The sequence below is a fragment of the Oryzias latipes genome, chromosome 6 (genome assembly GCF_002234675.1).
Source record: "Oryzias latipes chromosome 6, ASM223467v1".
Classification (NCBI taxonomy): domain Eukaryota; kingdom Metazoa; phylum Chordata; class Actinopteri; order Beloniformes; family Adrianichthyidae; genus Oryzias; species Oryzias latipes.
Window position 1 is genome coordinate 7600533 of NC_019864.2, and position 26735 is coordinate 7627267.

Consider the following 26735-nt stretch of genomic DNA (forward strand, 5'->3'; position numbering starts at 1 on the left):
TATAGGTATACACATATTTTCCCTCTGTAAGCTCACCTCTAATTATGTCTTTGAGACTCCCTGCCTGCACGCCGTATGGTGTCTGTGCTTGTGTGCAGTGTGTGGTGCCACTCTCCTTGCTTTGCTCATTCACTATTTAGCAGCTCCTGATGTTTTGCTGACCGTGACTGCTCTGGTGTCAGGTGCCCAAAGGATCTTTTTCATTCTACCAGGCTGAGTCAGGATACAGTTCTCGTCTCTCTGGCCTGTTTCCGTGGCTCCCAGAGCTGCTGAGCTCTTCTCCAAAACCTTTTTTGTTTACTCTGGATGTTAAATTCTTCTTGCTTTCCAAACACGAACCTGGGACGTTTGGAATATGCTTGGATTGTTGTCTTGACACAGGCGGGTTCTCAGAAGGTATGGTTGGGTTGTCATCGGTTTTTATATTCTGAATGAAAACTATGGTAGGGACTAAGGACCATATGTTGTCTTTGGGTGAAGCAGTGTAGCTGTTTATGCAGCTGAATGTCATTTTTGGAGTCTCTTTAACCCATTTGGTACATGATCTTTATGTGTGATTTACGGTCTTTTTGCTGTCCTTGACTATTAAAGTGATACTTTACAGGCTGTCTGATCTGTGCTACTGGTCAGTGAGTGAGAGACTATTTCTGTTAAACGTATGAACGTGATCAGAAAAAAAGGACAAAACTTTTTAAATATCCAATCTTTTTTTCATCGTTATACCAAAGGAAAGAACGCCTCCGAACTCTGGCTGCACAGTTTTTGGCCTTACAAGGAAACCTTTTCATATTGTGCAGTTAGTCGGGTTTTTTAAGTGGAGGAGCTTTTCATATCAGGTCATCATGCATGCAGCGGGTGATTTAGACATGCAGGGAAACTGCTGGAATGGAAGTGGTTTAAAAATGGACTTTAAAGTGATTAAACACAGTGTGCACCCCCCCCTCCCCCCCCCCCCCCTGACAAATGTGAATTCATGGTTTGTTCTTTCTTGAAAACAAAAGAGGAAGTTTGGTTGACTTGTTCAACGTTTGCGTCTACAGTAGAGACAGAACAAGACTGTGGCTCTTTTGTCAGGTTTGCTGTCGGGTAAATATTTCATACTCATCTTCAAAACCTCATGACTGTGGTGCCTGTCAGGTTCCACAACTTCTTTTTTTTGTTTTACTTCACAGAGACTTACATGATCTATCACTTCTTTTTATCGTATTTTCCAAACATCTGCACAAAAACAATAAAGGGAAAGTTTTCCACCTTGCACCATCTTTACAGAAAGTTTTCTGAAAGCCCCATATTTTCCATCTTTCTGCAAAATAGCTCAACAGGAAAGAGAAAAATGAAATATTTCCTTTATGTCAAATTAAAGGGTCAAAAAAGAAAACTAGAAACTATTTACCATGTTTTGATATTAACATTGCTGCAAAGGACATACAATAAGCTTTAAATTATTTTTAGTTTAGTTTTATCATTTAATTTCTGTAGAATTATTTTTTAATTTCTAAATTGTTTCATTAAAAGGTTTTTTTTAACCCCATAGTTTTGTGTTAATTCTTTCAGGGATAAATACTTCTGGTTTAACTTGCACAGAAACACAGACTTGGCAACAAAAATGCAGTTTTACTGTGCAACTATTCCTGCTTTGTGAACACTGCAAACAAATTTACATTCTCAACAAATTCTAAAAGATTTAAGCTAAACTTTTTTTTTGTGTGTGACTTGGTTTCATTGTAACTTTGTGTGTATTATTTCTTTGTTCAGCTGGTATGAAGCAACACTGAAATAACATGCCGTATTTTCCACTCTATACAGTAAAACATAGAAAAGGTCATGTTGTAAGATGCAAAACATTCTTGGTTTATGTTAAGACAAGCACCTTCCCTCGCCGTGACCTCCATGGCTTACTGCAGTTCCACATTTCTCGAAATCAGGGTTTCGAAATCAAACACTCAAATAGGCTAGAGTCCTTACACTAGCTTGTTGCGGACGCAAAGTTAGACGCCATATTGGATAGGTGGAGATGCTGGCTCACTGCGGTGCTACAACTGCCCAAACAGAGCTGGAAAAACCAGGAGGTGACTTTTCATGGGTAAATTATTACTGTCAGCAAATAAAGGAGAACTTATAGAAAACATTTTAGGAAAATCTGTGTGAGTTAATCCTCAGAATATTGAACATTTGGGTCAATCTTGTGGTCTATTCAAAGTCAACGGTAGCTTTAGACTTCGCACTATTTCCACATTTTCCGGCAGGACCACTGATCTTTTGGTTTTGAAAAATCTTGTAATTTTATTTAGTTATTTCATATTTAGATTTATTTCACAAGCTGCAGACAAGGTTGGGTGTCATTCCAAAATATGCTAACGCGGCTAACATGTAGCCTAGCAGAGACAGATAAGGTAGGGAGTTAGCATGGTCGCAATAACGTTTGTTTTAGTGGTATCAGTCTGGTTTACAGATTGAAAAAAAGTTTGTGAGTTTAGTTTATGAATACTATGTAAGTTTAATACATATAAATTAAGTAAATAGAACCAATTTCTTGCAACGAAAATAAAAAAAAAATAAAGCCTAAATCTTTATTAATGACCTTTGTTCCTACCACAATAAGACAGAACAAATGTTTACTATAAATAAAACTTTGAGGGAAAAGGTGTCATGCCTGTAGCTGTCCTAAATATTTGTTTAAGGGCACCTGATAAGTTAGATTTCATTAAATTACATGAATGTTTTTAAAGGGAATACAATCACAGCAGTATAGTACAAAAATAACCTTAAGGTATATATTCACCATACTTTGTTAAAAAAATGAACAGTCTTCGTAAATTTATATCCTGTAGTCCTCGAGTTCCCCCCCCCCCCGTCTCTATCCAGAACTATAAGTGACAAGACTGTTTGTGCATGGCCTTTTTGCTATTACCTTTGCCGCCCACGTTCTAGCCTCTGCTGTCATCTTCCCCAGGTTTTCTCTTCCTTTTCAACTATTTTCACTTGTCTTTCCAAAAGCAGCCACTTACTGTTTAAAAATAAATGGAAAAAGCAAGAACACATCCGCTTTTCCCCCGTCACATTTATTCCTGACATCACATTCAAGTCTCTGACGCTGCTGAGGCCTGTCATCCACCCTGAGACATGCCGGGATGTTGACAGTGTTTCTCTATCATTAGCCTCCCTGTGAGCTGGTGTGCCGCTGCTGCACAGAGACCAAGCTAGGAATTTTATGTGTCTTCTCGCACAAAGGACATAAAAATTAGATGAATCCAGACAAAAGAGAGAGAACTTTGTTTCCAGCGGCGCTAACTCACTTTGCATCTATATATGACAGAAATGTCAACAGTGTAGAAAGTGGTGAAAGACCGAAACTTAACCTGGTCGAAAATGATTTAAACCTTTATGTTGCCAGTATGTTTTCCAGTTTTTTCTCGTAACAACCTTTTTTTTTAATTGAAAAGTCATTTACCAAAATACAAGACAACTTTTTGACAATACCTGGTGCTAATGTGTCATGTAATTTTACAAATTTGACATGCTGCAACGGTCATTGATTCAGATACTAGATTTGGATTCAGGACTGCACAGTCCCTTGATTGGGGGATTTAGGTTAAAAGGTCCTGTTGAGTCGACCATTTTGTATTCTCGTGTCAGAGTTTTAAATTTGGTGCAAGCATCCACAGGAAGGCATTGCAAACACCTGAACAGAGATGTAAACATGTGTCCATTATTGATGTGTCCATTATTGGCTCGTTAATAATGAAATGTGCAGCAGCACAGCAGATTTTTGCAGACCATTGATTATAAGGTGCATTTAGCAAAACAAAACAGTCAGAGAAATGTAGTGACCAATCTACCCAGAAGGCCTAGAGAGGCCAAGAAGCAGACGATTGGTTAGAGGGATTGACGGGGAGTTTCTCTTGTGAACTGCGTTGGTTTTGAACCTTTAAGACTAGAGATGTCACCGGCAACGCCTAAATTATACTCATTCTTCGACATACTGTAAAACTTTAAAACTATTTATGCAATCAAAGTTAATCAGAAGATTCTTCCAAAGAGAAAAGTAGCTAATTAGGAAAGCTGTTTTTTCCCCAATTCAGCCGATTTATGTCTATTGCGTAAGCACATGGCTGTAAATTGTTGCATATCGGCACAAGCCTACTTTTCTCTGCTTCAGTCTCCGCAGGAATTACATTAATTGTGAAAATAAAAGAAGAGTTACGTATTCGAAAGGGTGTCAACACTGGAGTTTCAAAACTACCGATGTGTTTCATTTACAATCATTTTCTACATTGTTCTACACCCATAAAATACTAAACGTTTTCTTTTTTTTTAGTTCATACTGTTCGACGCAAAGGACTTATCCCTCCCCTAATCACGGCAGCCGTAAGGCTCCAGCATGAAGCGGTGCAGCTTTGTTGTCTAACAGTCATCCTAAAACATTTTAACCAATTTTTGGGCTCCATTTATGAGTTTGAGGTCAGAAAGTGCAACCAGAATTTGCAAATAAGACGCATGTGACAAAGTAGAAATATCTACTCGTCACCTGTCTGTCATAGCTCATCACTTTTAGACACATTATGCATGTAAAGCACAATCACCAAATGTTTAAAACTGGTTTGATTTTTGTAATGTTTCTCACCTTCTCTTCCTGGTGCCCTAGGAACAAAATGGTGGCCAAGGCCTTTGCTTCCTGTTTAATAGTTGGGCACAGGAAGTGGAAAGAATTTGAATTTCTTTGTATACCTTTTGTTGTAATGATTTGAGTTGTTTGTTTATTTATGTTTGTCTTTATTTGCAGGACTTTAACTGTATGATTTACAAGACATTTCTATCTTTTGTTGTACATTTTCTTTATTGTTGTTTAAAAGTGGCTTCCTTCCTGGGCGTGGCTTCCTTCCTGGGCGTGGCCAGCCAATTAACTGGAGCCCATAAAGCGAAGGAGCTCAATGTAGAAAGGGCAGAGCATGAGTGAGCTGTGCATCTAAGGTGTGATAGAGAATAAAAACCTGTTCCTGAAATCAAAAAGTCATCTGCCTCATATGTAAACCAGGCCACTCATGTTACATCACATTGTGACAACGCACTATCCATTTTAGAGAGAATTAAAGGATTTTAATTTGTTCCTTACAGTCTGAAAAATGCAGTAAATGCTTAGCAAACAAGCGCATAAAACATAGGTTTTTCCCTGAAATATTGGGAGCTAAGTTACTATAACTGATGGTGAGATTTGACGCTTTAAACCTTTTAAACAAAACATTTAATTTCTGAATAGGGCATCATTGATTTTTTTTTTAGTTTTTAATTGGTAAAGGGAGGCAATTTAAGGTAATGGCCATTTTCCCGAAGACAGTAGCTCCACTTTCATTCACCTTTAAATGGATCTCAACTTAACAATTTACAAAATTAATGAAATTGTTCTTTTTCTCACTGGCAATTTCACAAAGCTTTTTGCAAATTCTGGCACCCACTAAGAGTACATTTCAGTGATTAAGGTGGATCAGTTAGCCGTCTCCACAGATGACAGGAAAGACACAAAGACAGCACAGTCTTTAAGTCTGAAGCCTCAAAAAACAGTTGGATCCAAGTGAAGTGCAGCAACTCATAGGTACAGTTTTGACTGAAAACCTGTTTAAATTCCATCTTCTTTTTTTAAGTAGAAAAATAATTTAACAAAATTAACAATTTAATAAGTAATATAATTACAATAATAAGAAGAAGTAGCTTTCATACATGTAAGCCCTTTATAAAGGCTTACAACATCAAACACATAAAAATTGATTTAAATTATTCAAAACCTTTGAAGACAATCTCTGCATGAAAAATACACCTGAATAAAAACTGCTAAACACAGTTTTGGGGTTCCTACAGAGTGAGGGGAGTGACAGCAAAGATGGAGGGCTATTTCCCCTCTCTGAACTCACAGAATCAGTTTTATTTGTGGGCTGTTGATAGTTAAAATATTTTACTCACTTTTGTGACATTACTATTTTTCCTCCAAAAGGCTGTATATGCAAACATTCTGCACATTTGGCAAAGGCATCATTAGTAACTTCTAGTGACTTCTGGGTCATCCAACAGATGCGTTTTTTTTCTGGGGAGTTGGCAACAATGGGGGCCAAACGCAGCATTTTTTTCAGATGTTTAAAGGACAAACATGCAGCTTGATGACCCTAAAACAGAACAGAATTAACATTCCTGTATGTAGTTTTCCCACTCCTGACATCTTGCGTGAACCACCTGAAATGACCAATTCTTTGTGCTTCAGTAGTTAGGAGCTCCAGGTCAGTGTTATCCTGAGTTTACTCTGGTTTTTTCATCATCGTGACACCATTTTAACAATATTTTCTAAATCAGTTTTTACAGTTTCTCCCTCCAAATCAAATTTTATTGACTTTGTTTTATTATGTGCATTGGCAAAATACAACATATTATTTAATCTATATTACAGTAGTATATTGCTTAGCACTAAAATTAGACATAAAGATTGGGGTAATAAAAGAAAAAAGTAATTTTTAGCCTGAATATAGCATTCCTCTTTATGCTTTTTCCTTTATGTTGACCGCTGGACAGTGGAGGCAAGAAAGGCAGGAGTTGGCGTGCGGCCAAACGTTATCCTCAGAAATACTCACATCCCTGACCCCAATTACTCCAGCAGTGCTATCAATAAGTGGTTGTTCTCACTGAACAGCTCTTGTGTTGGAGGAGCACCTGAAGAATGCTGAGGAAGCTGAATTAAGGTTGCAGGTATTTGAACTTAACAGGAATGAAACATCATCCTCACTTTGGTTTATATCTATCTATGTAACTCCACAATTGGCAGATGTTACAAACCTGATGCAACGCTTTGCAATGGGATTTCTTTTGCATGCATTTGCTGCAAGTCTGTCAAGTGTACGTGCCTTAAAATAGTTGTCCCGTACCAGTGTTATCAGAGGAATGTTCTCCATTTAAGGATCACTGAGATAACAGCTAAGAATGTTGCCATGTTTGATGAGAAAACTATGCCCCTCAAGATTCTGTTATTTGTATAAACTACAGGGATTTATCAAATAGTACATGGTGTATACTGTATCTGTACCTTCCTTGAAGGCCCAAAGCACTTTGCAGTCACAGTACCATTTACACGCTCCCCTGCTAAACACTGGCGCCAACCCTCCACCAGAGGCAAGGTGTGGTACAGTGTCCTGCCCAAGGACACGTTGACATACGGGCGGGCAAGGCGGGAATTGAACCTGCAATCTTCTGATTAGAGGTTGACTGCCTTACCTATGCTGCACCACGGCCGCCCCATAGACATGAACATTTTCACACTTTTTTCTCTTGTTTAAACTCTCAAAGTTCAAACCTTCATAGATAAATAAGTCCAGTATTAATATGAAAACAAAGACTTGATCGCGATCAAAATGAACGCATTCTGAGATGGAATTCCGAGATAAGGTCAAGATTTTAGACATCTTCCACGCTGCGAGAAGAATAATGTGAACTTTAGAAGGAAACATGCTGCATACTACAATGAAAAGCAGGTTTGATTGATTGTCAAGGTCAATGGCCAATCAGGATACAAAATACAGTGCCCTATCTTCACAAAGATTCAATTTTAGTTTATAAAAATAAAAACTGTAACCTTTTGGGGCGGCTAAAGCTATTTCCCTTTGTAAATGCAGCAGCAGCCTTGTATGGCAGGTCAAGCACAAGGGTCTGCTTTCAGCTGGCCCACGGCCTGAGTGGGACAGGAATGTAGGGTCCACAGCAGTTTCTTTCCACCCAACCACTGAAACAGTACCTATCATGCTGTTTCCATCCCCACATGACAGACCAAAATCCCCCTACATGGAACTATATCTTTAGCTCAATGGCAGGACTGCAGATCATCAGAGTTTACAATGTGAGACGTATCCACTGTGTCCAAAGCCCAGTGGGCCGAGGTAACTTCCTAAGTCTAAGTTTTCTTCAGTCCAGAGGAAATGAATTTAATTGTGAGTAGTTTGAAATAAAGCCAAACTGTGATTTACATTAGGGATATTAAACTTGGAATAGGAGGCCTAACTCATTACAATACATATTCATTTAATCTGGGGTTGACCTTTTACTTATTCCTTGTGGTTTTCCCTCAGTGTATGATTTATCTGTTTCTCTCAGTGATATATGTGTTACTTTTGGTGCAACAGTGACGCTTAACCACATCATTGTAATTTTTTTTTTCTGTCGATTTGCTTGTAATAGTATTTAGCTGTGTAGTATTTGGTTTAAGGAAGAGAGGCATTCTGCCATACCACAGCTGGGTACAAGAAAGAGTTGAAGTTGAGTTGAATCAGTAAATCAGACATTAGGAGAAGCAGGGAGCAAATAAGAAATAGCTGTTATCCAGCTCATACAGGGATGTCATAGATTAAGACTACCTAACCTGAACCCCCTTGCCCTAACTCTAACCCATTATCCCTAATCCCCAAACCCTTATTTTTTGCCCACACTATTATCAGGTTTCTTGAGTGCTTCCATTTTCTTCTGAATGCGCTGACTCCCTTTTGGAGTCACAAGGTTGCTGAAGCTTATCCCAGTTAGAGTTCGGCGAAGGCAGGGTACACCGTGAACAGGTCGCCAGTGTTGTAGGGCCACACACCCAAGCTACAGTCACACCACCCTTGGCAACTCATAATCAAGTGGCTACTTTCAGGGAAAAGTCAATGTAAATGCGTTTATAACTTTTGCGTTCATGGATAACCACGATCACTTTTGGGCTCTAAGTAGAAAACACGCTGCAATTGAACGTAGGTTGCAAGTTAAATCAGGTCAAAAAGGGACAAGGAAACTCACCAAACTCAGTGTTGCTGGTTTATGATGCGCCTGATGATATTTGTTTGTTTTTCAAACAAAGATAAACCAAGGCCACTCACTTGAAATGACGGTGTTCCGCCGTTGCAAGGATGGTGGCACTCAACCAAACCATTTCTGTTTGTGCCCAATTCATGAGATTTGCATCGCTTTGACATTTCACACTAAGCCTCTTCCAACTGTAGATGGTGGACATGAGCAAGTAAACAGTAGCGAAAGAAGAAGAAGCCCCTCCCTGCTTGTCCAGTGTGAACACCACATGCTACACATCATTTCTTCAACGCGCATCAAAAGCCTGGTCTGTACATAACTCAAACATTCTTCAATTATCAGATTCTTCATATGACAACATTAACAAAATACTCCAATGAAACATTTATCCAAAAATTATAAGTTAGTTTAAAGCATTTTCCCCAAAGGAATTTCCCAGCATGTTTCTGGCACGTTTATCCCTTTTATTTACATCTGTGTGTAAGAAAAACATGGGTACTGTGCCTATTCAGAGCAATTGCAGTTCCCTCCTCAGTCAGCGTGTTGTCTTTTTTTCAGACACATTACTTCTCACGTTTACAAAGCTAACGCTACAACTGTTAGCTCTGTTGTGTTTGCCCAGAAGTTTCAGAAGTAACAGGAAATCTAAACATTTTGTCTTTATTTACCTAAGTATTTCCAAATACCGTATTTTCCTGACTATAAGTCTCTGCGGAGTATAAGTCGCACCAGCCCAAAAATGCATTATTAGGTAGAAAAAAACACAGATAAGTCGCACTGGACTATAAGTTGCATTTTGATGGGAAATTTATTTGACAAAATCTGAGACCAAGAACTAATAACTTTCACAACCTCATATGACACAATCATAGCAGACTGTTTATCTCATAATTTCACAGTAATTCTTTCTCATGCTTATTTATTTATTCCTTTCATGAAGCATAATTGGCCAACTAATACTCTGTTTTCATCCTGTATTTGTAGAAACAGTTGTCATTTTTATTGCATTTCTGAGTCTATAAAATCATTGGAAAATAGAATATTATGTTGTTAGCCTTCAAGATCTTACTGTAAAAAAAGGTTTGCTGATTCTCTGAGTCACTTAACATCCTCTTAACACTTAGCATACCTCATACATCAAATTGACCCACGAACATCATCTCTGTTCCTCACAAATGAACATAACAGGAGGGTTAACAATGTTTTTATTTAAATTTATTTCTAATATAAATCGCTGCGGAGTATAAGTCGGACCCCTTGCCAAACTATGAAAAAAAGGGCGACTTATAGTCCGGAAAATACGGTAACTCATTTAATAGAACACATAGACCAGAAAGTTACAAATGTGCAAGTGTCCAAAGTCTAAACTGAACTGATACTCACATAATTTGAATTTTGTGGACATGCAAACAGGCTCCTTAAGCGCATAAATTTGCTTCTTTACAACAGAACACGCCGTTGGCTCTCCTCTTGAGCTTTATATTAGATTTTCAAGATAAGGTCGACTTTTATTTTTTTTTTCCATCCCAGAATGAAAAAAAAGATTTTAAAAAGATTAAACATCAAATAGGAATGGGATTAAATCCCGTTCATCTCACACTGGGGATTCCAAAGTTTGAGGGAGGAAAAGTAAAGCAACGTTAGTCTAATGTTGAAAATCTTTTGGAAATAAGTGTAACTTGAGCTGTTGTATTTGCTGGATACTAGAGACAGAAACTCATGAAACATTTCTAGAACTGATGTACGGTGACAAAAACCTGCACACATGCAAGTTTTCCTGAAAACACATGAAAAGAATAAAAACTGATCCTGCAGTAAATCCTGATGCACACCCAATTGGCTTCTCTTAAGCAACTGAGTGGTTGTTATTTTACCCAGCATGTGACATGGGGCCAAGACAGAGCTGTCCTTTGTTTGACTTGCCCACAACCGGCAACCCAACTGCTCAAGTTTCAGCCCAGACATGAAAAGAAATGCCCACATCAGCATGAAAATTAGCCTGTATATGGTCCACACTGGCCATATGTATGGAAAACTTTCAATGACATCAAACCTGCAGCGCTGATGCATATCTGTAGCTGTGCTTCACATCTGTAGCTGTGCTTCACAACACCTATGATATTCATATTTAAATGAACTACTGTATTTGTTGCTCTATAAGGCGCACTGAAAAGCCCTAATCATTTTTAAAAAACTACAGTGTGCGTTATCCTCATACAAATTCAAATTCATTTTATTTCTATAGCACCTTTCATGTAAAGAAACAGATCAAGGTGCTATTATACAAGGATTCATTCATTCATTCATTCTTGTTATTTCGGTTTTTTATGTGATACCAACAAGGTTAGGAGTAAAGGCCTGTTCACACCGGGGCGAATTTCGCCGGCGATTTTCGCCGACGTTGAACGCCTCGTGACTAAACAAAGGGCACCAATGAGAGTGTGCACACCGACGCGAAAAAACGGCACGCGCCAAAGCGTCAAAAAAAAAAACGCCTCGGGTTTGTTTTTTTTCTCGACGCGTTGCGTCGAAATCTATTCAACCAATGAGAATGGCGCTTTTGCACACGTGTCTGGAGCTTCTGAAGTTACAGTAAAACACAACTTGGGGGCGCTCAAACACAAAACTGCCTTGCTGAGCACACATACCAGCGAAGAAGATAGACGCCAAGTAGCGTCTACACTGCCGCAAAGAAATAATGACGGACATTCTAAAATATCCCCGAACCAAGCACCAGTTGGAGCAACTGGTGCTTGAAATATTCATGTTTTCTTTGTTTGATTCTGACAAGCGCGTAAATACCTTCTCTCTTCTTCTGAGTGAAAAGCGACTTTAAGAATCGTAAAGTTGCGCAGCGCCACCTTGTGTACAGGAGTATTTCTGTTTACATTAAGCGCCATCTAATGTCAGGGAATGAAATTGCATGTTCGCTCGGCTCATCGTCAGCGAAAATCACCTGGGTGTGAACACAAAAAACGTGGCGAAAAACGCTGGCGAATAACGCCTGGCGAATATTCGTCCCGGTGTGTACGGGCCTTTAGCTTCGTCACATGAACATTTGTTTTAGCATAATCAGCTTGTTTTTTACATTGGGGGCCGTGGTGCAGCGGTAGGGCGGTCGATCCATGATCTGGTTCGATTCCCAATGTGTCCTTGAGAGACACTGAACCCCACCTTGCCTCTGGTGAGAGGTTGGCGCTAGTGTGTGAATGTGTGTGTGACTGGGTGAATGGGTCTGTGACTTTCTACCTTATAGGTAGAAAAGCGCTATATAAATATACGCTATTTATCATTTATGCCATGTTGCAAACAAGGTTGGGAGTTACAGGTATTGTGAACACGCTAACATGGTTAACCAGTGATGTGTTGCAAATAAATCCTAGAGTTAATTTGAACAGAGTTTATAAACTCTGACTGACTGATGATTATATCTCTAACTCTTTTGTCTCGCTTAGTGCGGCTTATAGTTCGGTGCGCCTTATGACAAAAGTCTAAAAATATACTATCTTTTGACGGTGTGCCTTATTATCCAATGCGTCCTACAGAAAATATATTAAATTGGAAAGTTTGGCTTTTAATTAAAACATTTCATGACATAACAAATGTGAAAAATGAACAGTGTAAAAACAGAGTGTAGCCTGTGATGGAATGAAAGCGATCGCTTTCAGGCCAATGGTCCTTAACACAGCACTTAGTGACACACTCTAAGTGCTCAGGACTGAATTGCTTGATTGGACAACTCATCTTCATTTATAGTGTAATCCACAGAAGAGCCCTGTAATGAGCCAGAGCCACACATAATGGAATTTGTTGCAATCGTGACTTGATGGCTGTGACCCTTTCGTCAATTACAGGGCCGGTGTAATTCATCTACACCTCCAACATGGTTGTAACGGTGCAATTAAACTGTATCAACACTCGCTCTGTTTTTTGTGCTCTGCTCTGTTTGCACAAAGCATAAAAGTTGTCGTTTTTTCTTTTTGTCTCTTTACTGTAAGCAAACCCCACTTCCTAGGCATTGGCAAAGAACAGGTATAATTTCTGCATCACTGTGATGCTGAATATGGCTCTACAGGAGCCATGCCAAGTCTGCAGCTAAAAGACCCCCTCCTCTCTCTGTCTCTTGGTTGCTTCTTTTTTGTGAGTCCATCCTACGACTCATTCATCCATCTTGGTTTCATTCTCGGTCTGGATCAGTGACTGCTGCTGCCCTTCAGAGAATACAGCAGAAAAGCCCTTTTCTGTTGCTAGTCCTTCATCAAATTCTCCTCTTGATATTAATCACACAACCCGTAGTGTTTTAGTGCAGTAAAATCCAACTTTCTTTTCTTATATAATGTACTGCTACAGTTTAAATTCAGCTTCCTAAAATGGATGAATGGTTTAGTCATTGAGGCATTTTGTACTGTTTCTGCTTGAAGAAAATCGTGAGATTGAATGACTAACGCCTCATGTGATGCACTTTGCTGTTTCTGTGACCATTAGAGTCTCACTCTGATCATCTTTTAATCTATTTTCAGAGCATCCCCAATGGTCTTTTAATCCTGATCATGCTGTTTTTACCAAAAAAAAAAAAAAATAAGAAATTTCAGAAACCATGCCCTAGTTTCTGAATTTTTTTTTATTTTGGCTAAGCAGCAGTAGTTCATTACTAAGTCATCTCCGAGTTGTAAGCAAGCCCGCCCCCACTTTCTTTCACCCATCTGTTTACAATGCAGTTTTGATCCAGATTCCAGCTCAGATGAGGAAAACAAAGACGTACATGGATCTATTTGTCTGCAAGTGGATGAATAAGAATGGAGCGAAGCAGGGAGATTGTGGCCCGCCGTATTTTTGTTAATATAATATCTTTCAAACAGCTTTTAAATGAAGAAATTCTCACAAATGCAACTTTAAGCTTAAATGTATTTTTTTAATATGTTTTCCATCCTGAGAAAAAAGCCACAAGAACATGTTAAAAACACCAAAAATACAATTTTCCAAGCACAGCAGCTGAAAAAAAAAATCTTTTTCTAGCTGTCTTACATTTATGATCACCCCAGTGAAGGTTTGTCATTACTGGTAAAGATTGTATCCAGGTATGGTAGAAAGGCATCTCCTCACTGAAAATGAACTAACTTAAAGGGCATCCATCACTAAAACTGTGGTAGAAAGTTGTGGGGCTCTTAAGAACGTCAGCTCGTTCGCCTGAGCTCAGAGCGGGGAGTGGAGCCACCACCTGGCAGCAAGCCAGGAAGTTAGAAGATAAGAAATATTATTCCACTGGCACACCAGCAGCTTGCAGCTATTTAAAACAGGGAGGTCTATTGATAATTGAATTACTTGGAGGAAAAAATACAAGACAAGAATAGAAAGCTTTGGAGGCAGATCAATAAAGAGATTTCATAATGGATAACACTGCAGTGGTGAGCAAAACAGCCACGAAAATCCGGCAATCATGTCCGTGACACTGTGTGGTATTCAAAGCGGGCTGAATGAATAATGCGGTACCATAATGAATATTTTCAGGAATACATTAAAAAAATAGAAATTAGACAAAATGCATCTTAGGAACTGTTCATTCTTGTCTGATCATGTGATCTTATGGTTGTACATGATGTGTTTCAGATGCTGCACTGAAGTAAGATGGCCTTGGAAAGAATGGCAACTCCCCAGAGCAGCCCAAGACAGAGCAGCTCACTGTCTTCATCCCCCATGAGGCAAGTTGTAGGAAAATATGTCCACCTGATTTGCTTTGATTTTTTGATTTATTTCAAGCATAAATTGTGGACAACACAAGAAGAAGTAGTTTGCCCTCTCTGGGTGGGTGGAGTGTTCTTGCCCTATAGATGGAGGAGTTTAAGTATCTTGGTGTCTTTTCCATCACTGAGGAAGATCAGAGCGTCTGATTGACAGGCCGATTGTAGCGGTGTCCGCTGTTATGTGGTTGCTGTACCGGTCCATTGTGGTGAAGAGAGAGCTGAGCCAGAAAGCAAAGATCTCCATACACTGGTCAATCTTCAATCCAATACTCATCTATGGTCATGAGCTCGGGGTCATGACCGAAAGGACGAGGTCCCGGATACAAGCAGCTGAAATGAGCTTCCTCTGTAGGGTGGCTGGCCGCTCCCTTAGTGATGGGGGAGGAGCTCGGTTACCTACGGAGAGCTCGGAGTAGAACCGCTGCTCCCCCACATTGAAAGGAACCAGCTGAAGTGGCTCGGACGTCCTGGACGACTTTCTGGGGAGGTATTCCAGGCATGTCCCACTGGGCGGAGGCCCCGGGGAAGACCCAGGACACGCTGGAGAGACCATGTCTCTTGGCTGGCCTGGGAACGCCTCGTGTCACCCCAGAGGAGCTGGAGGAAGTGGCCGGGCAAGGGAAGTCTGGACATCTTTGCTTAGAGTGCTGCCCACGCAATCAGGTCTTGGATGAGTTGAGGGAGATGGATGTATGGATGGATGTATGGATGGATGTATGGAGGGATGGAGAACAAAAAACACAGATATCTTTACATAATTTTAGCAATGAAGAAACTAATTGGTTGAAAAGCAAAAAAATGAACACAAATGGAAGACGATGCCATTCTCTTAGCAATATGATTACTCACAATCATACATTTTTGCAGTAATGCATAGTAGAATACACACATAGGTCACATTAGATTCATCAAATTTAAAAATTATGAACTAAAGTCAATTAGAATCGGATTTCTTGCCCAAAAAGGAATTGGCAGAAGCACATTTACATGATCCCACCCCTATTGAGATGATTTATTTTATATTATTGCTTCTGATCTACACCTGGTGTTTTGTCATTTAATAATATATTCCCAAAGGGAAACCATTTCCGTGTCAGCTGCCACCTTAAAGTGTTTAGCTCAGCATTAGACCTTTGTCTTTTACCGTTGAATCAAGAGATTACCACGGTCTGAGCGTAACACTCTATTTACAAGGACAGAGCAGGAGGTCGGTGCTTCAAACTTGACAGAAAGCGTCTCTATCGGGCTTTTAATTGATTTAAATATCAAGCTGTTTTCAAAATGTTCGCCATTTGGGTTCAGAAAACAATCTAAAACTAACAAATGACATTGTTGTAGCTAGTTTGGAGACAAATTAAAATACAAGAGTCTAATGAACTTTTAAAACAACAGTTTTGAGCAGAAATGTTTGGGTGCAAACTCCTAATGGGTTTCAAAAATCCACTAGTATGGCATTTATTTTTTGAAGGAAAACAAAGAACTTATTTTTATAATGTGAACGTTGCAAAACCAGAGTTCCCAGAACAGTATGTGTCGAACACATGGGACGTCCTCATTGGGCCCTCCTCAAGCTAATTGCTTTCAAAGCAACACAGTGAAAATGCAAGTTATAGAGGAGAAAAAGCAAAGCTTTAAAGCAGTATAAAGATTTGTTGACAATGCAGACGTTGTCATTTCCAAGGAGATAATGAAGAGTGAATGTAGGCGGTATGTTGACAACTCAGTAGAGTCAGAGGAAGGCGGGAACAGACAAAGGAAGACACTTTTTTAGAATGCGAACCACATGTTTTGATGAGTTTGAGCTTAAATTAAGCCCCTTAGTCTTTCTGCACCAATGGCAGTAAAACAGAACCCTTTCTATATCAATCACGTTCACTTCACTTCTAATTTCTTACCAATCAAACAACAGGTTTTACAGAACATGATAAAAGTTCTGTTGAGATTTCTCAAGAAGAAGATACAAAAATGAAAATTCCTAATATGAAGACATCTTAGACTTCTATAGAACTAAAACCAAGAAACAGCTTCCACCAAGCATGATGTTTGCTTTATGGATTTAGGCGTTAAAAAACTCAATATAACCGTGGCTTTGAGATTGGATCTGTGGAAGTATTTAAGGTGGACTTTATATTCTGGGAGATAATTTATTGTAATGTTTCTTTAGATCTCCATGATCACTGCAACATGAAACAATTTCACAGGTAAAGCACGACATCAATGCACTGCAAATAAAGGAGGTCGGAGACCAAAAATGTTCTACCTAATACATGTAGCCATTAGGTCCAATTAAAAACAGTTTTCCTGTCAGGGTACGAAATGAACACCCGCCCATTTGTGAGCATTTTCTCCTCCTTAGGGAGTAAAAGTTAGAGCGTTAGTCGCCACATGGCGAGTAAATGTTTGCGTTAAATCCGTCAGGTTTATTACTTTTTTGTGAATTTCTTTCGTCTTTCATGCTCCTCCTCTACCATCTGCACGTGAGGTAAACCAGCGTACGGGATAGCGCTGGGTTTCAACGATAATTTCTAGAATCGATTTGATTTACTTTTTCATTCTATCCCATCTACGCAATTTGATTCATTTTGAATTTACATGGTTGACACATGTAGACATACTTGTATTGAAATATAATTATTATTTATATATGTTTTGTAGATATTCATATAAATCTGATACAGTTCACACACTGTAAAATGTATTGGTGAAATAATAAACCAATGAGATTGTTAACACTATCCAGTTTTTCATGGTTTCTCTAACAGAGAAGCTTCAACAAAAATCTGCAGATCATTAACATTGTAAAGAATTTATATTACAAAAATAAATGTTCTGCCTCTCCTGGAGGGCGTTTCAGTTTGGCCTCTAGGTGGAGCTGGCGCTATATCTAAAATAAATTCCTACGGTCGACCGAGCCGTCTTATGGGAAATTCCATTATACGTGTTAGGTACTGTAACCGGAAAAGAAAAGGCATAAAAGATTGATCTCTACCTTCATGGATCGCTTATTGATCTATTAAGCTTGGATCGATTCAGATCGATTTTATCAAACCATCCTTACAAGACACCTCCCACCCCCCAGTCACTCCTGTAATTCACCTCTCTGTTCGTTTTGGCTGATGGAGCAGCAGGACATGTGCCGATTTTTAACAAGATCCAATCAGAACTGGATAATAAACCTGCTGGACAATATCACAGCACAAACAGGAAGTCTAATGCGACGTGTTTGCTGGACACTGGTGCTATGATGCTCTGTTTCCTGTGTCACTTAGACAATATTTTCACGGAGAGGACTTTTAGACGTGGCAGATAGATATAACAAAATTGATTCGTTGGACATTTGTTTGAAAAATGATATCAACAGACATGAATTCACTGTGTTTATTAGCAGCATCTTTGTAACCTCACAGATTTCATTTCCAATGCAGTGACCAAAACATTAAGCTTTCTGTTCATCAAGGTTTTGAGTTGGTCCGATCCCAATTTTAGACAGAATGTCATTTATCAGAGTATGGGACGTTGACCCATGCCAAGGTGAGTTTAGTCTTTAAGGTCATCTCTATTTTCAAATCGTGTCCAGTGGTCTTTTAATTATGATTTTGCTGTTTTTAGCCATATCATTAAACCTGTATCATTTTCTAGGACATAGTGTCTGCAGAGCAGCAGGAGTTCGTAAGAAATTGTGGGCGCGAAGTAAGCCTGCCCTCAATTATCATCATCACTTTATTTACATTCTTTCCCGTTAGTTTACAGCCTCTCACACCCCAAACCTAACATTACAATACAACACAAACTGTGAGCAATATTGGAGCTATCCAGCAGTTTTGATCCAGATTCCAGCTCAGACGAGGAAAACAATGACGTTCATGGATCTATTTGTCTACAAGTGAATGCATCAGAATGGAGCAGAGCAGAGACCTTGTGGTCTGCGGTAGTAACCTGTACTTCACACAGACTTTTCCCAATACCATTGTGGGTCTGCTCCTGTTTAACCACAATTTAAGTAAAGAAATACTCTGGAATGCAATTTTAAGCTTTTTTTTTTTAAGTTAAATGTCCTCCAACATCAGAAAAATGCCACAAAAACATGTTAAAAACACCATTTTATCATTGGAGTGGGTCTATAACCAATAGAATTGGCTTTTCTTAGTAGTCTTTAGGGTTTAATAAAAGTCACAAAACAAATGCAAAAGCCTAAAAAGAATCAACTCATAGATATAAAATCATTGTAAAAGAGCTTGGATGTCAAGTTTGTGGACATTATATGTCTTATTTTAAGATAAGGTACCCTTTTTCCTCAATAAAAACTACAGGAAAGAGTAAAAGAAACTTTAGTCTGTCACCGATATAGGGTCATTCTCATCACGTCCTCAATAAGAATCAAATAAAGGCAAAATAAATTATCTTTCATTTTTCTACCTACTCACTCTGTTGTTTGGACGAACACCGTGCTGATATTCTGACAATTGTTAATGTTTTTTAGACCAATTAGGTGAAATTGACAAATTTCCCCCGGAAAATCTCTAATGGCACAGTAGTGTACTGTAACACACTGGCTGAAAAACATGTAGCCACACAAGTGCAAGTAAACACGGAGATGACGTCTATCATGTGTCTTTACCTTTCTGCCACGCACAGACCGAACCATAAAGGCCGTCTGAGCATCTCACGGCTCATTAACAGCCAATAAATGTGATGAAGAGAGGAGACTAATGTGCTGCTCAGATTTAGTCCAACTGCAAACACAGATGCAACACTTTAGTGCACACAGCTGACCAGACCAGTCTTTTCTGGGCATCATGTTACACTGGAAGAGTTCGGTGAGTCATTACGGTGTAAATAGGTTAGCCAAGTTCCTGCGTCTGCTTCTTTTGTTTGTTTGTGTGTGTGTGCGTTTTTACGTAACGTTGGCGCTGTTGACTCATCGCCCACGGTGGAAAATTGGAAAAGTTGCATAAGCTTGGGTTTGCTAAAGTAAAAAAAAAAATAAAAAACATGGAAAGGAAAGGCTGGTGATGGTTTGAATCCATATTGTGACATTTTCCAAATCTGCCTGCAGGGCTTTTTTTTCCCCCCTATACTGTACTTCACTGTGCATGTCATATGAGGCAAAGTCAAAGAGAAAATAAAAAGGGAGACACAGATTTGGTCTGTTTTGTCTGAGGTGAATCTAATCTTGGCTGCACATGAAAAGCTGTCTGAAACATCTGGGAGTCAGATGTCCGCACCGATGCCAGGTCTTTCTTATACCAGCCAGAAGCCACATTTATTCTCTACCCATGTGGTTCTTCTTAGGAGCCAAATGGCTGACCATGATCCACAAAATCAATCTGGGATGCACATCTAAAACTATGTTTTGATGACTCATTTTACAGTATTAGTATTTTAGCTCATCTGACATCTATTAGAATCATCTTCATTGTCTGTGCAGGAAAGTATTGGGCTTTGGAGAAAAATAAAGCAATCATTTTGTTTCTTTTTGGTGTCTTTATTTATAAATCGATTTGGAAAAAAAAACTTTTTCCTGGCCCAATTTCCAAAGCCACAAAGTTTGGTCCATAAAACATCTCGGCTCATTTTGCTCATATTTCCATCCTCTCTGCACCAGCGGTCGATGGTTCTGTTCTGGTATTTGACAGAGTTTCCGCTCGTTCTTCGGTTAGGAATTGCAAGTCATTCAATCCAAAGACTCCACTCTTTGACTTCCAAACTTACAAATGCAAGAAAAGAAAAGCTGGAGACCTAAAATCATACATTTGTTAAACCTATTTCTTAAAAGACCCACTCTATTGTACAGAAGAAAGAAAAACAAAGGCATAAAAAAAAAAGAAAAAGAAATTTCTATGCCCTTCTTTTGTCTTTCTCCATGGCCCTAATCCTCTTCCGTACCAATGAAATCCCGTTTTAGGATATTTTTTTTACATGTTCTTGTAGCATTTTGATGATGGAGGACATTCATAAAGACAATTAAGCAAAAAATTTCATTTCTGACTATTTCTTTATTCAAAAAATTGTGAATCAGGAGTAGAAGAGTTGAGTCGAAGTTGAAGATCGTATTTGTCTTGGGCGGGCTAGAAGCTCCCTGCTCTGCTCTATTATGATGCATCCACCTGAAGATGATGATTTATCATTTTTATTGCCCAGATAATGTTAGGTTTGGGGTGTGTGGGGCTGTAAGCTAGCAAGATAGAGTGTAAACAGTTGGAGGATGGGAAGGGTGGGTTTACCCTTTGTTGACGTTCTTGCCGACAACTCGGAGGTGAATTTAAAAGACCACTGGGAACACTTTGAAAATAGATCAAAAGATGATCAAACCTTTTAAACAGGATTTAAAAAGAATAACTATATATAAGTGTGCTGTTTAAGAGGTACCCAGTCATGACAAAGTGCACATTTTTTATCATATGAAGCTTACAGAAAACCTTTGTTGTCAACATCTCAATAAAAGAAGAAGCTTTTGGTTGTCACGACAGTTGCCAGAAGTCACCAAACATCGAATTTGCTCTGTGTAAAGAACAGGCAATGTGGAAATTTAATATGGAGAGAGTGAAAACAATGAAGGAGAAGTGCGTGACTGCAGGTGGGAGGGGCTGCTGGTCCGCCTGTGAGCCTGTGGTTCTTTTTTAATGCCCATGCCATGGGTGTGGTGCGTATGGGAGGAGCCTAAAGCAGCACTCAAAGGACTTGTTTTCCATTTTAGAATTACAAAGCACAAGAAAACCTGAAAAAGAGTTATTACTGGAGTCCAAACTGCCACTGAAGAGACACAGATTTTGAATGGAAAACACTTTAGAAGTATCTCCTGATACACGGACACTTCGCCTAACCTTGCTTTGCTGGAAGAGCTCTTCCGTTGGACTTTAAAGTCCCACTCCAGCTATATATTTGCCTATTATAAAAGCATTACCAGTGGTTCTTCAATAATTATTATGCAGTCTTTAGCCAAAATATTTGAAAAAACCTGTGTCCTATTCCAGGACATAGTTTCTGCAGAGCAGCAGCATTTTATTTCAATTTGTTTTTTTTAACTTGTGTAACGTTTTTACTCATTTTAATATTTTCCTACATGTTATTCCACAACCTCAACCCACAAACAGAAATGCACAGACTGGTGTGTTTTAGTAAATAACCCCCCCCCTTCCCCCCCTTCTTGAAAAGTCATTTGTTTTAGCTTGGATTGTATTCTCTTTGTAAACTTTTATAGAATAAAATGCAGGTGTGTTCATAACATCTCACTGAATGAATTGTTCTTATGTCTCATTTTTTAGTGTGCATAATAGCTGAAGGGTGGGTAGAGGGTACCTCAACACTAGAGTTAAAGTACGGACAGTACTAAAGGCCAATGTTGACGGACTGGAAATACAACTCCTGCACAAAGTTTGTGTAGTGTTGCATTGCTTTGCTTTGCTTTGTGTTGCGTTGCATTGCATTACTTGGTGTTGCGTTGTGTTGCTTTCTGCTGCTTTGGTTTGTGTTGCATTGCTTTGCTTCACATTGTGTTGCTTTGCGTTGCATTGAATGGCTTTGTGCTCAGTTACTTTGTGTTGCTTTGCGTTGCATTGCTTTGTGTTGCTTTGTGCTGCATTGCATTACTTTGCGCTGCATTAGATGACTTTGTGCTCCGTTACTTTTTGTTGCTTTGCGTTGCATTGCATTGCTTTGTGTTGCGTTGCTTTGCATCGTGGAGGGACAGGCATCAGAAGCTGACACTAAGGAGGCGGTGTAAACCTTCAGACTAATTTATGAACGTTCTATTTTTTGGGGTGAACGCAACCAAGGCACACCACAGATGGACACGTGGGAACTCAATTTAGTGGCATCCAAAAACTACTCAACTTACCAAGTTCAGCCACAGTTGTTTTTTATGTCTGTTCGTGGGGAGCGCTGGTAAATCTGGGTGACATCTAGGGTTCCTCTTGGTTCAAAACCTGTAGGGTAACAGCTAGGCAGCTTTTTTGATGTAAGGAAACCATTAATCAAGCAACAAGGAGCAGACATTACTCAGCATGTGCTTATGATCTGTGAAGTGCAGCACAGTGTGGACAGTGTGTAGAACTGGAGCACTGCATCCCCTGAAGAACAAATAGGTCCATGTTTTCCAATAATGGTCACACATGACAAACTCTGCTGTTTGCCCTGTGAGCTGAAACTGTTTGCAGTGGAGGCGATGACTCACAAAAACACATATGCCGTCACTGACTGTAAATGGATTTATGACTTATGATTAGAAACGCCCCATAAACAGCAAACACTAAGGGATTAACACTGTAGCCTGCATTTATGCGGGCATTTCTGTTTTTAGCTCCAAGTTCAGTCTGTGATTAATAAGGTTCCTAGACCTTTGGGCTTTCCTCCAGACTGAATGGTTCTGCTTTGATAAAGACAGATGACACAGATTGAAGGGTTAAAAACTCTTACAGCTTTTCCAGACGACATGCTTTGAGAGATGATTTTAGACCAGACGCCTCTAACCTTTAGAATGGGCAGTTCTGAAACGGCTCGGTCCTGATGGGAAAAGTGAGAGCTTTTGGTGTCCTGCCAGACCATTAGGAATTTATTTTAATGTATTTGCTGTCACAGGTAATAGACAAGCTGATTTTTTTTATTCAGGTCAAAATTTAGGTCCAGGCTGAAATTATGAATCCACATACAATTTTCATGGATTGTTTTTATTTGCTTTAATAATTGCGATCACAAATCCCTGGTGGGCGTTGGAATCAGATTGTTTTCCCTCAATCGAGGAGTAAAAATGAAAAGTGCTCTCGTTTAGATTAAATGTACTTAAGGTTTTTGATTTTTGCTGTGAACTGGGTAGTTTTTTTTTCTTTTTACTGATATAAGACAGTTTTAAAAAGCTAGCCTCCTTTTATAGTCCAAGAAATTAAACTGAGTTATCACTTTCTGCGTTTGTGCAAAGCAGTTTATTATATGAAAAAAAAAAAAAAACATCCCGCACAATTAAACCCAATTACAAAGAATAAAGCTAAAAAAAACCGTTTTACCAACCTGGTAGTCAGGCAGACATTTTGACACTTGTAATCTGAGTGATATTTTAATCTCACTCATAGGTTTATTTTTTAAATCCCCAGTTTTTCTTCTTAAATCTGAAATGAAATACTGTTTTTAAAACTGTATTTGATGAGTTTTGCTTTATTTATTTGTTTCATGGCCAACGTGGGAACTATTTTATTCTAAAATCAGCTGCTTTGATTTGATTACTTTACATTTTCCTAATGGTGGGGCATTTTTCTGATGGACTCAGCAAAGTCCTTCCAGTCCTTCCAATGTACTTTAAATGACGAAACCAAATGCAGAGTTAAATGTTATGTGTCAGAATTTAGAGATCTGTCTCCCCCTCTGGTCACTGGGTGGAGCCGACTCAAGAGTTCTAGACGCACTACATCTCCCAGCAACCCCAGTTTCTGAAAGTTGCACATCTGACTCTCATATACTAAATCAATCAGAGTCTACAAAGCCAGGGGTCCCCAAATCCAGGCCTCGAGGGCCGGTGTTCTGCTGGTTTTCCAGAAACCCTACCTTATCCCTTGTGGGGTCCAGATGACCCCACTCCCAACGTTAAAGTTGGGAGTGGGGTCATCTGGACCCAAAAAGACAGTGCTCTGAACCTTTTTTCTTCAATGATTTGTGATCTTCACTGGTGTCCATGGATTACATGAAATCTTTCCACCTTTATCCACCTTTGTCATGGTAGGAGTAACACGTCAAAATAAGGGTGGGGTCACCTAAGATAGCACAAGGGTTAAATGTCAAGCAAAGTCAATACATTACAACTGACATGGGACTTTTTTGCACATAATCAGATAACACGTCAATGTAAGGGTGGGGTCATCTTGACCCCATAAGATGGCACAATGGTTATTTGCTGCTGATTACATTGATCAGGCGTGTTTCGCTTATAAGGAGCTTCAATGGTAGGTTGATTGAAAAACATGTAGGCCTGCATTTGGGGCCCCCTGAGCCTCACTCAGTGGGAAGTATTGTTTGTGCCGCTCTGCCTTCATACCGAGGGTTTTATCAAGATCTGATCTTCTGATTTCCAGTCGTCTGCCTGTCCTTGTGACAATATGAAGTATCTGCCAAATAAATGCATAATATTTGAGCAGCTGATGCAGAAAGCTTTTTAAAAATATAACCATACTTACAAATGGGTACTTTTAGATGATTCCCTTTTCAAATGGGAGAGCATCACAACCTGGAGAAAATGATGTATGATGTACTGAAGGAACATAGAGTCCTACTACAAAGACATCTGATGGTCTGGACTTCACAAGGATGAATAATGTTACATAAAGCGGTCATAAATACGTGAAGATTTCTTTTAAAAAACAAAAGCGATTAAAGGAAATTCATTTTTCGCTGTCGTCTTTTGTGAGCCAATGCAGAAAAATTCAACTTAAAAGTCTAGGACAAGTATTTTCTAAAAATGTCCTCCTCCATTCTCATTACACTATAAATTAAAGCTGCAAGTGGCGGTGATACCCACCCCAGCTGCCCTCCCAATGCCCCCTTGCTGGCTGAGTGGCCCCTTCAGGCCCCTCCCCCTCTGCTACCTCTAGCCTGGTCAGAGCTGCACGTGACAAATTTATGAAAAAAACCTTACAAAATGTTGGCTTTCCTGTTAGTTTTATCTCCACAGCATCCATTTGGTGTTTTGGTCGGCTAGCGTTGACCAACAGGTCTATGTCCTTTTTAGAAGTATCTACAAAATTATAAATTTGGATTTCCTTTGTGTTTGTTAACCACGCCCACATTCCTAAAATATTCATATCACATGTTCTATCATTTTGTTCTTCTTGAGCCAATGACTCATGCATTACATTTTCACAATATTCTGGTAAAAGATGTGTGAGTAACAAGGAAATACCACTTTTTCAAACTCGTAGTTAAAGATCTAATAACTGCCTTTCAAATGATTTTTAGCAAGTAGGATCGCAAAGGTGCTCCAGGAGTTATGTTGCAATAGATAAAGTCCCTAGGGAGGAGTTTAAATTTGCAGCTGCTTCTGTATATTTCTTTCATTCACGATAGTGGCCTCTTCCCAAGGTCAAAGGTCAATGAAACTTTGGTGGTGGTTGTAGACTTCCCACCCTAAACCTAACTAATAACAAACTATACAGTGCAGGACTATGTAGCGGCCTGAATTTTAAAAGCACTTCAGACATCATGCTCACTACTTTTTTTTTCAATTTGCTGAATATGACAGCGTCGATTTCACGAAGTTAAAATCGAATTGATATGAGCGTTTTGCGACAAATTATTTATGGGTCCACTGTCTTCTGAAGATAAAAACGTTGATGGATTATTGGAAAAAAAAAACTTTTAAATACATTTTTTGGCAAAAATTGATCAGACGCAATGCATTGTGGTCTATATTCGCTGATTTAGTAAACATTGATGCACACTGGTTTTTTGCAGGGACTTCAGGGAAATTTCTAGGGCACTCGATTTTGGAATTTTAGATTTGGACAGCACTTCAAAATGGCGAATGCACTCTATAGTGTACTATGTAGTGCACACTGTAGTGCACTATGTATTCTATGAATTTGTAAATTGCCTTAGATGGTCTTGAATAAAGGTTTTCTTTGCCCTTATCGTGGGAAAATGGGAAAATCATCAAATTTCACACTTTACCACAAAAGATTCGCCAAGTAGGCATCCCACAATAATTTCAAAACTTGGTTTAGATATCCCGACACGTGTGTTTTGGTTTCATTAGTGTATTTTAAACAACCAATTTTTTATTTTTAGCCCCATAAGAGATTTAGGTCCCGTTCATTTTTTTTTCTTTAAGGTTTCTCCCGTTGTGATGTCATTATTTTAAGGGGGTTATTGACTATGCACAAGATTCCTTTTCACCTGGTACTAGGTAGGTGTGGGCACATTTTGGTGAGTTTATGAGTATGTGTGTGTGGGGGAGGGGGGGGGGCATTTTAATTAAAAAGCGCAGTAAGACACAACATAGTGATTTGATTTGATTGTTTATTTCAACCATTGTGAGAAAAGAATTGTGAAAACCAGGAGTAGTGCATGCAGGACAAAGTGAACTCAATAAATGAACATGTTTTTCTTAATTTGGATGATTGTTGCCTGATTCTTCATTTGCATCTTATAGAGGAAGAAGAAACCCAATGCTTCATTACTGAAAACCTCTTTGTGGGAAAATGCTGT

General features: G+C 39.1%; 1 protein-coding gene across 2 annotated transcripts in view; it reads left to right on the plus strand.

Moving 5' to 3' along the window:
• insc (INSC, spindle orientation adaptor protein) overlaps positions 1-26735 on the plus strand; it is a 76061-nt gene that overhangs the window by 12254 nt on the left and 37072 nt on the right. Inside the window, exons 1-2 of one of the 2 annotated variants that reach the window (XM_020703798.2) lie at positions 128-396; positions 14416-14507. In XM_020703798.2, coding sequence (XP_020559457.1) covers positions 14434-14507 — 74 coding nt within the window. In that variant the 5' untranslated portion in view covers positions 128-396; positions 14416-14433. Of the gene's footprint in view, positions 1-127; positions 397-14415; positions 14508-26735 lie in introns of those variants that run through there. The other variant, XM_004069393.3, reaches the window with a different exon arrangement.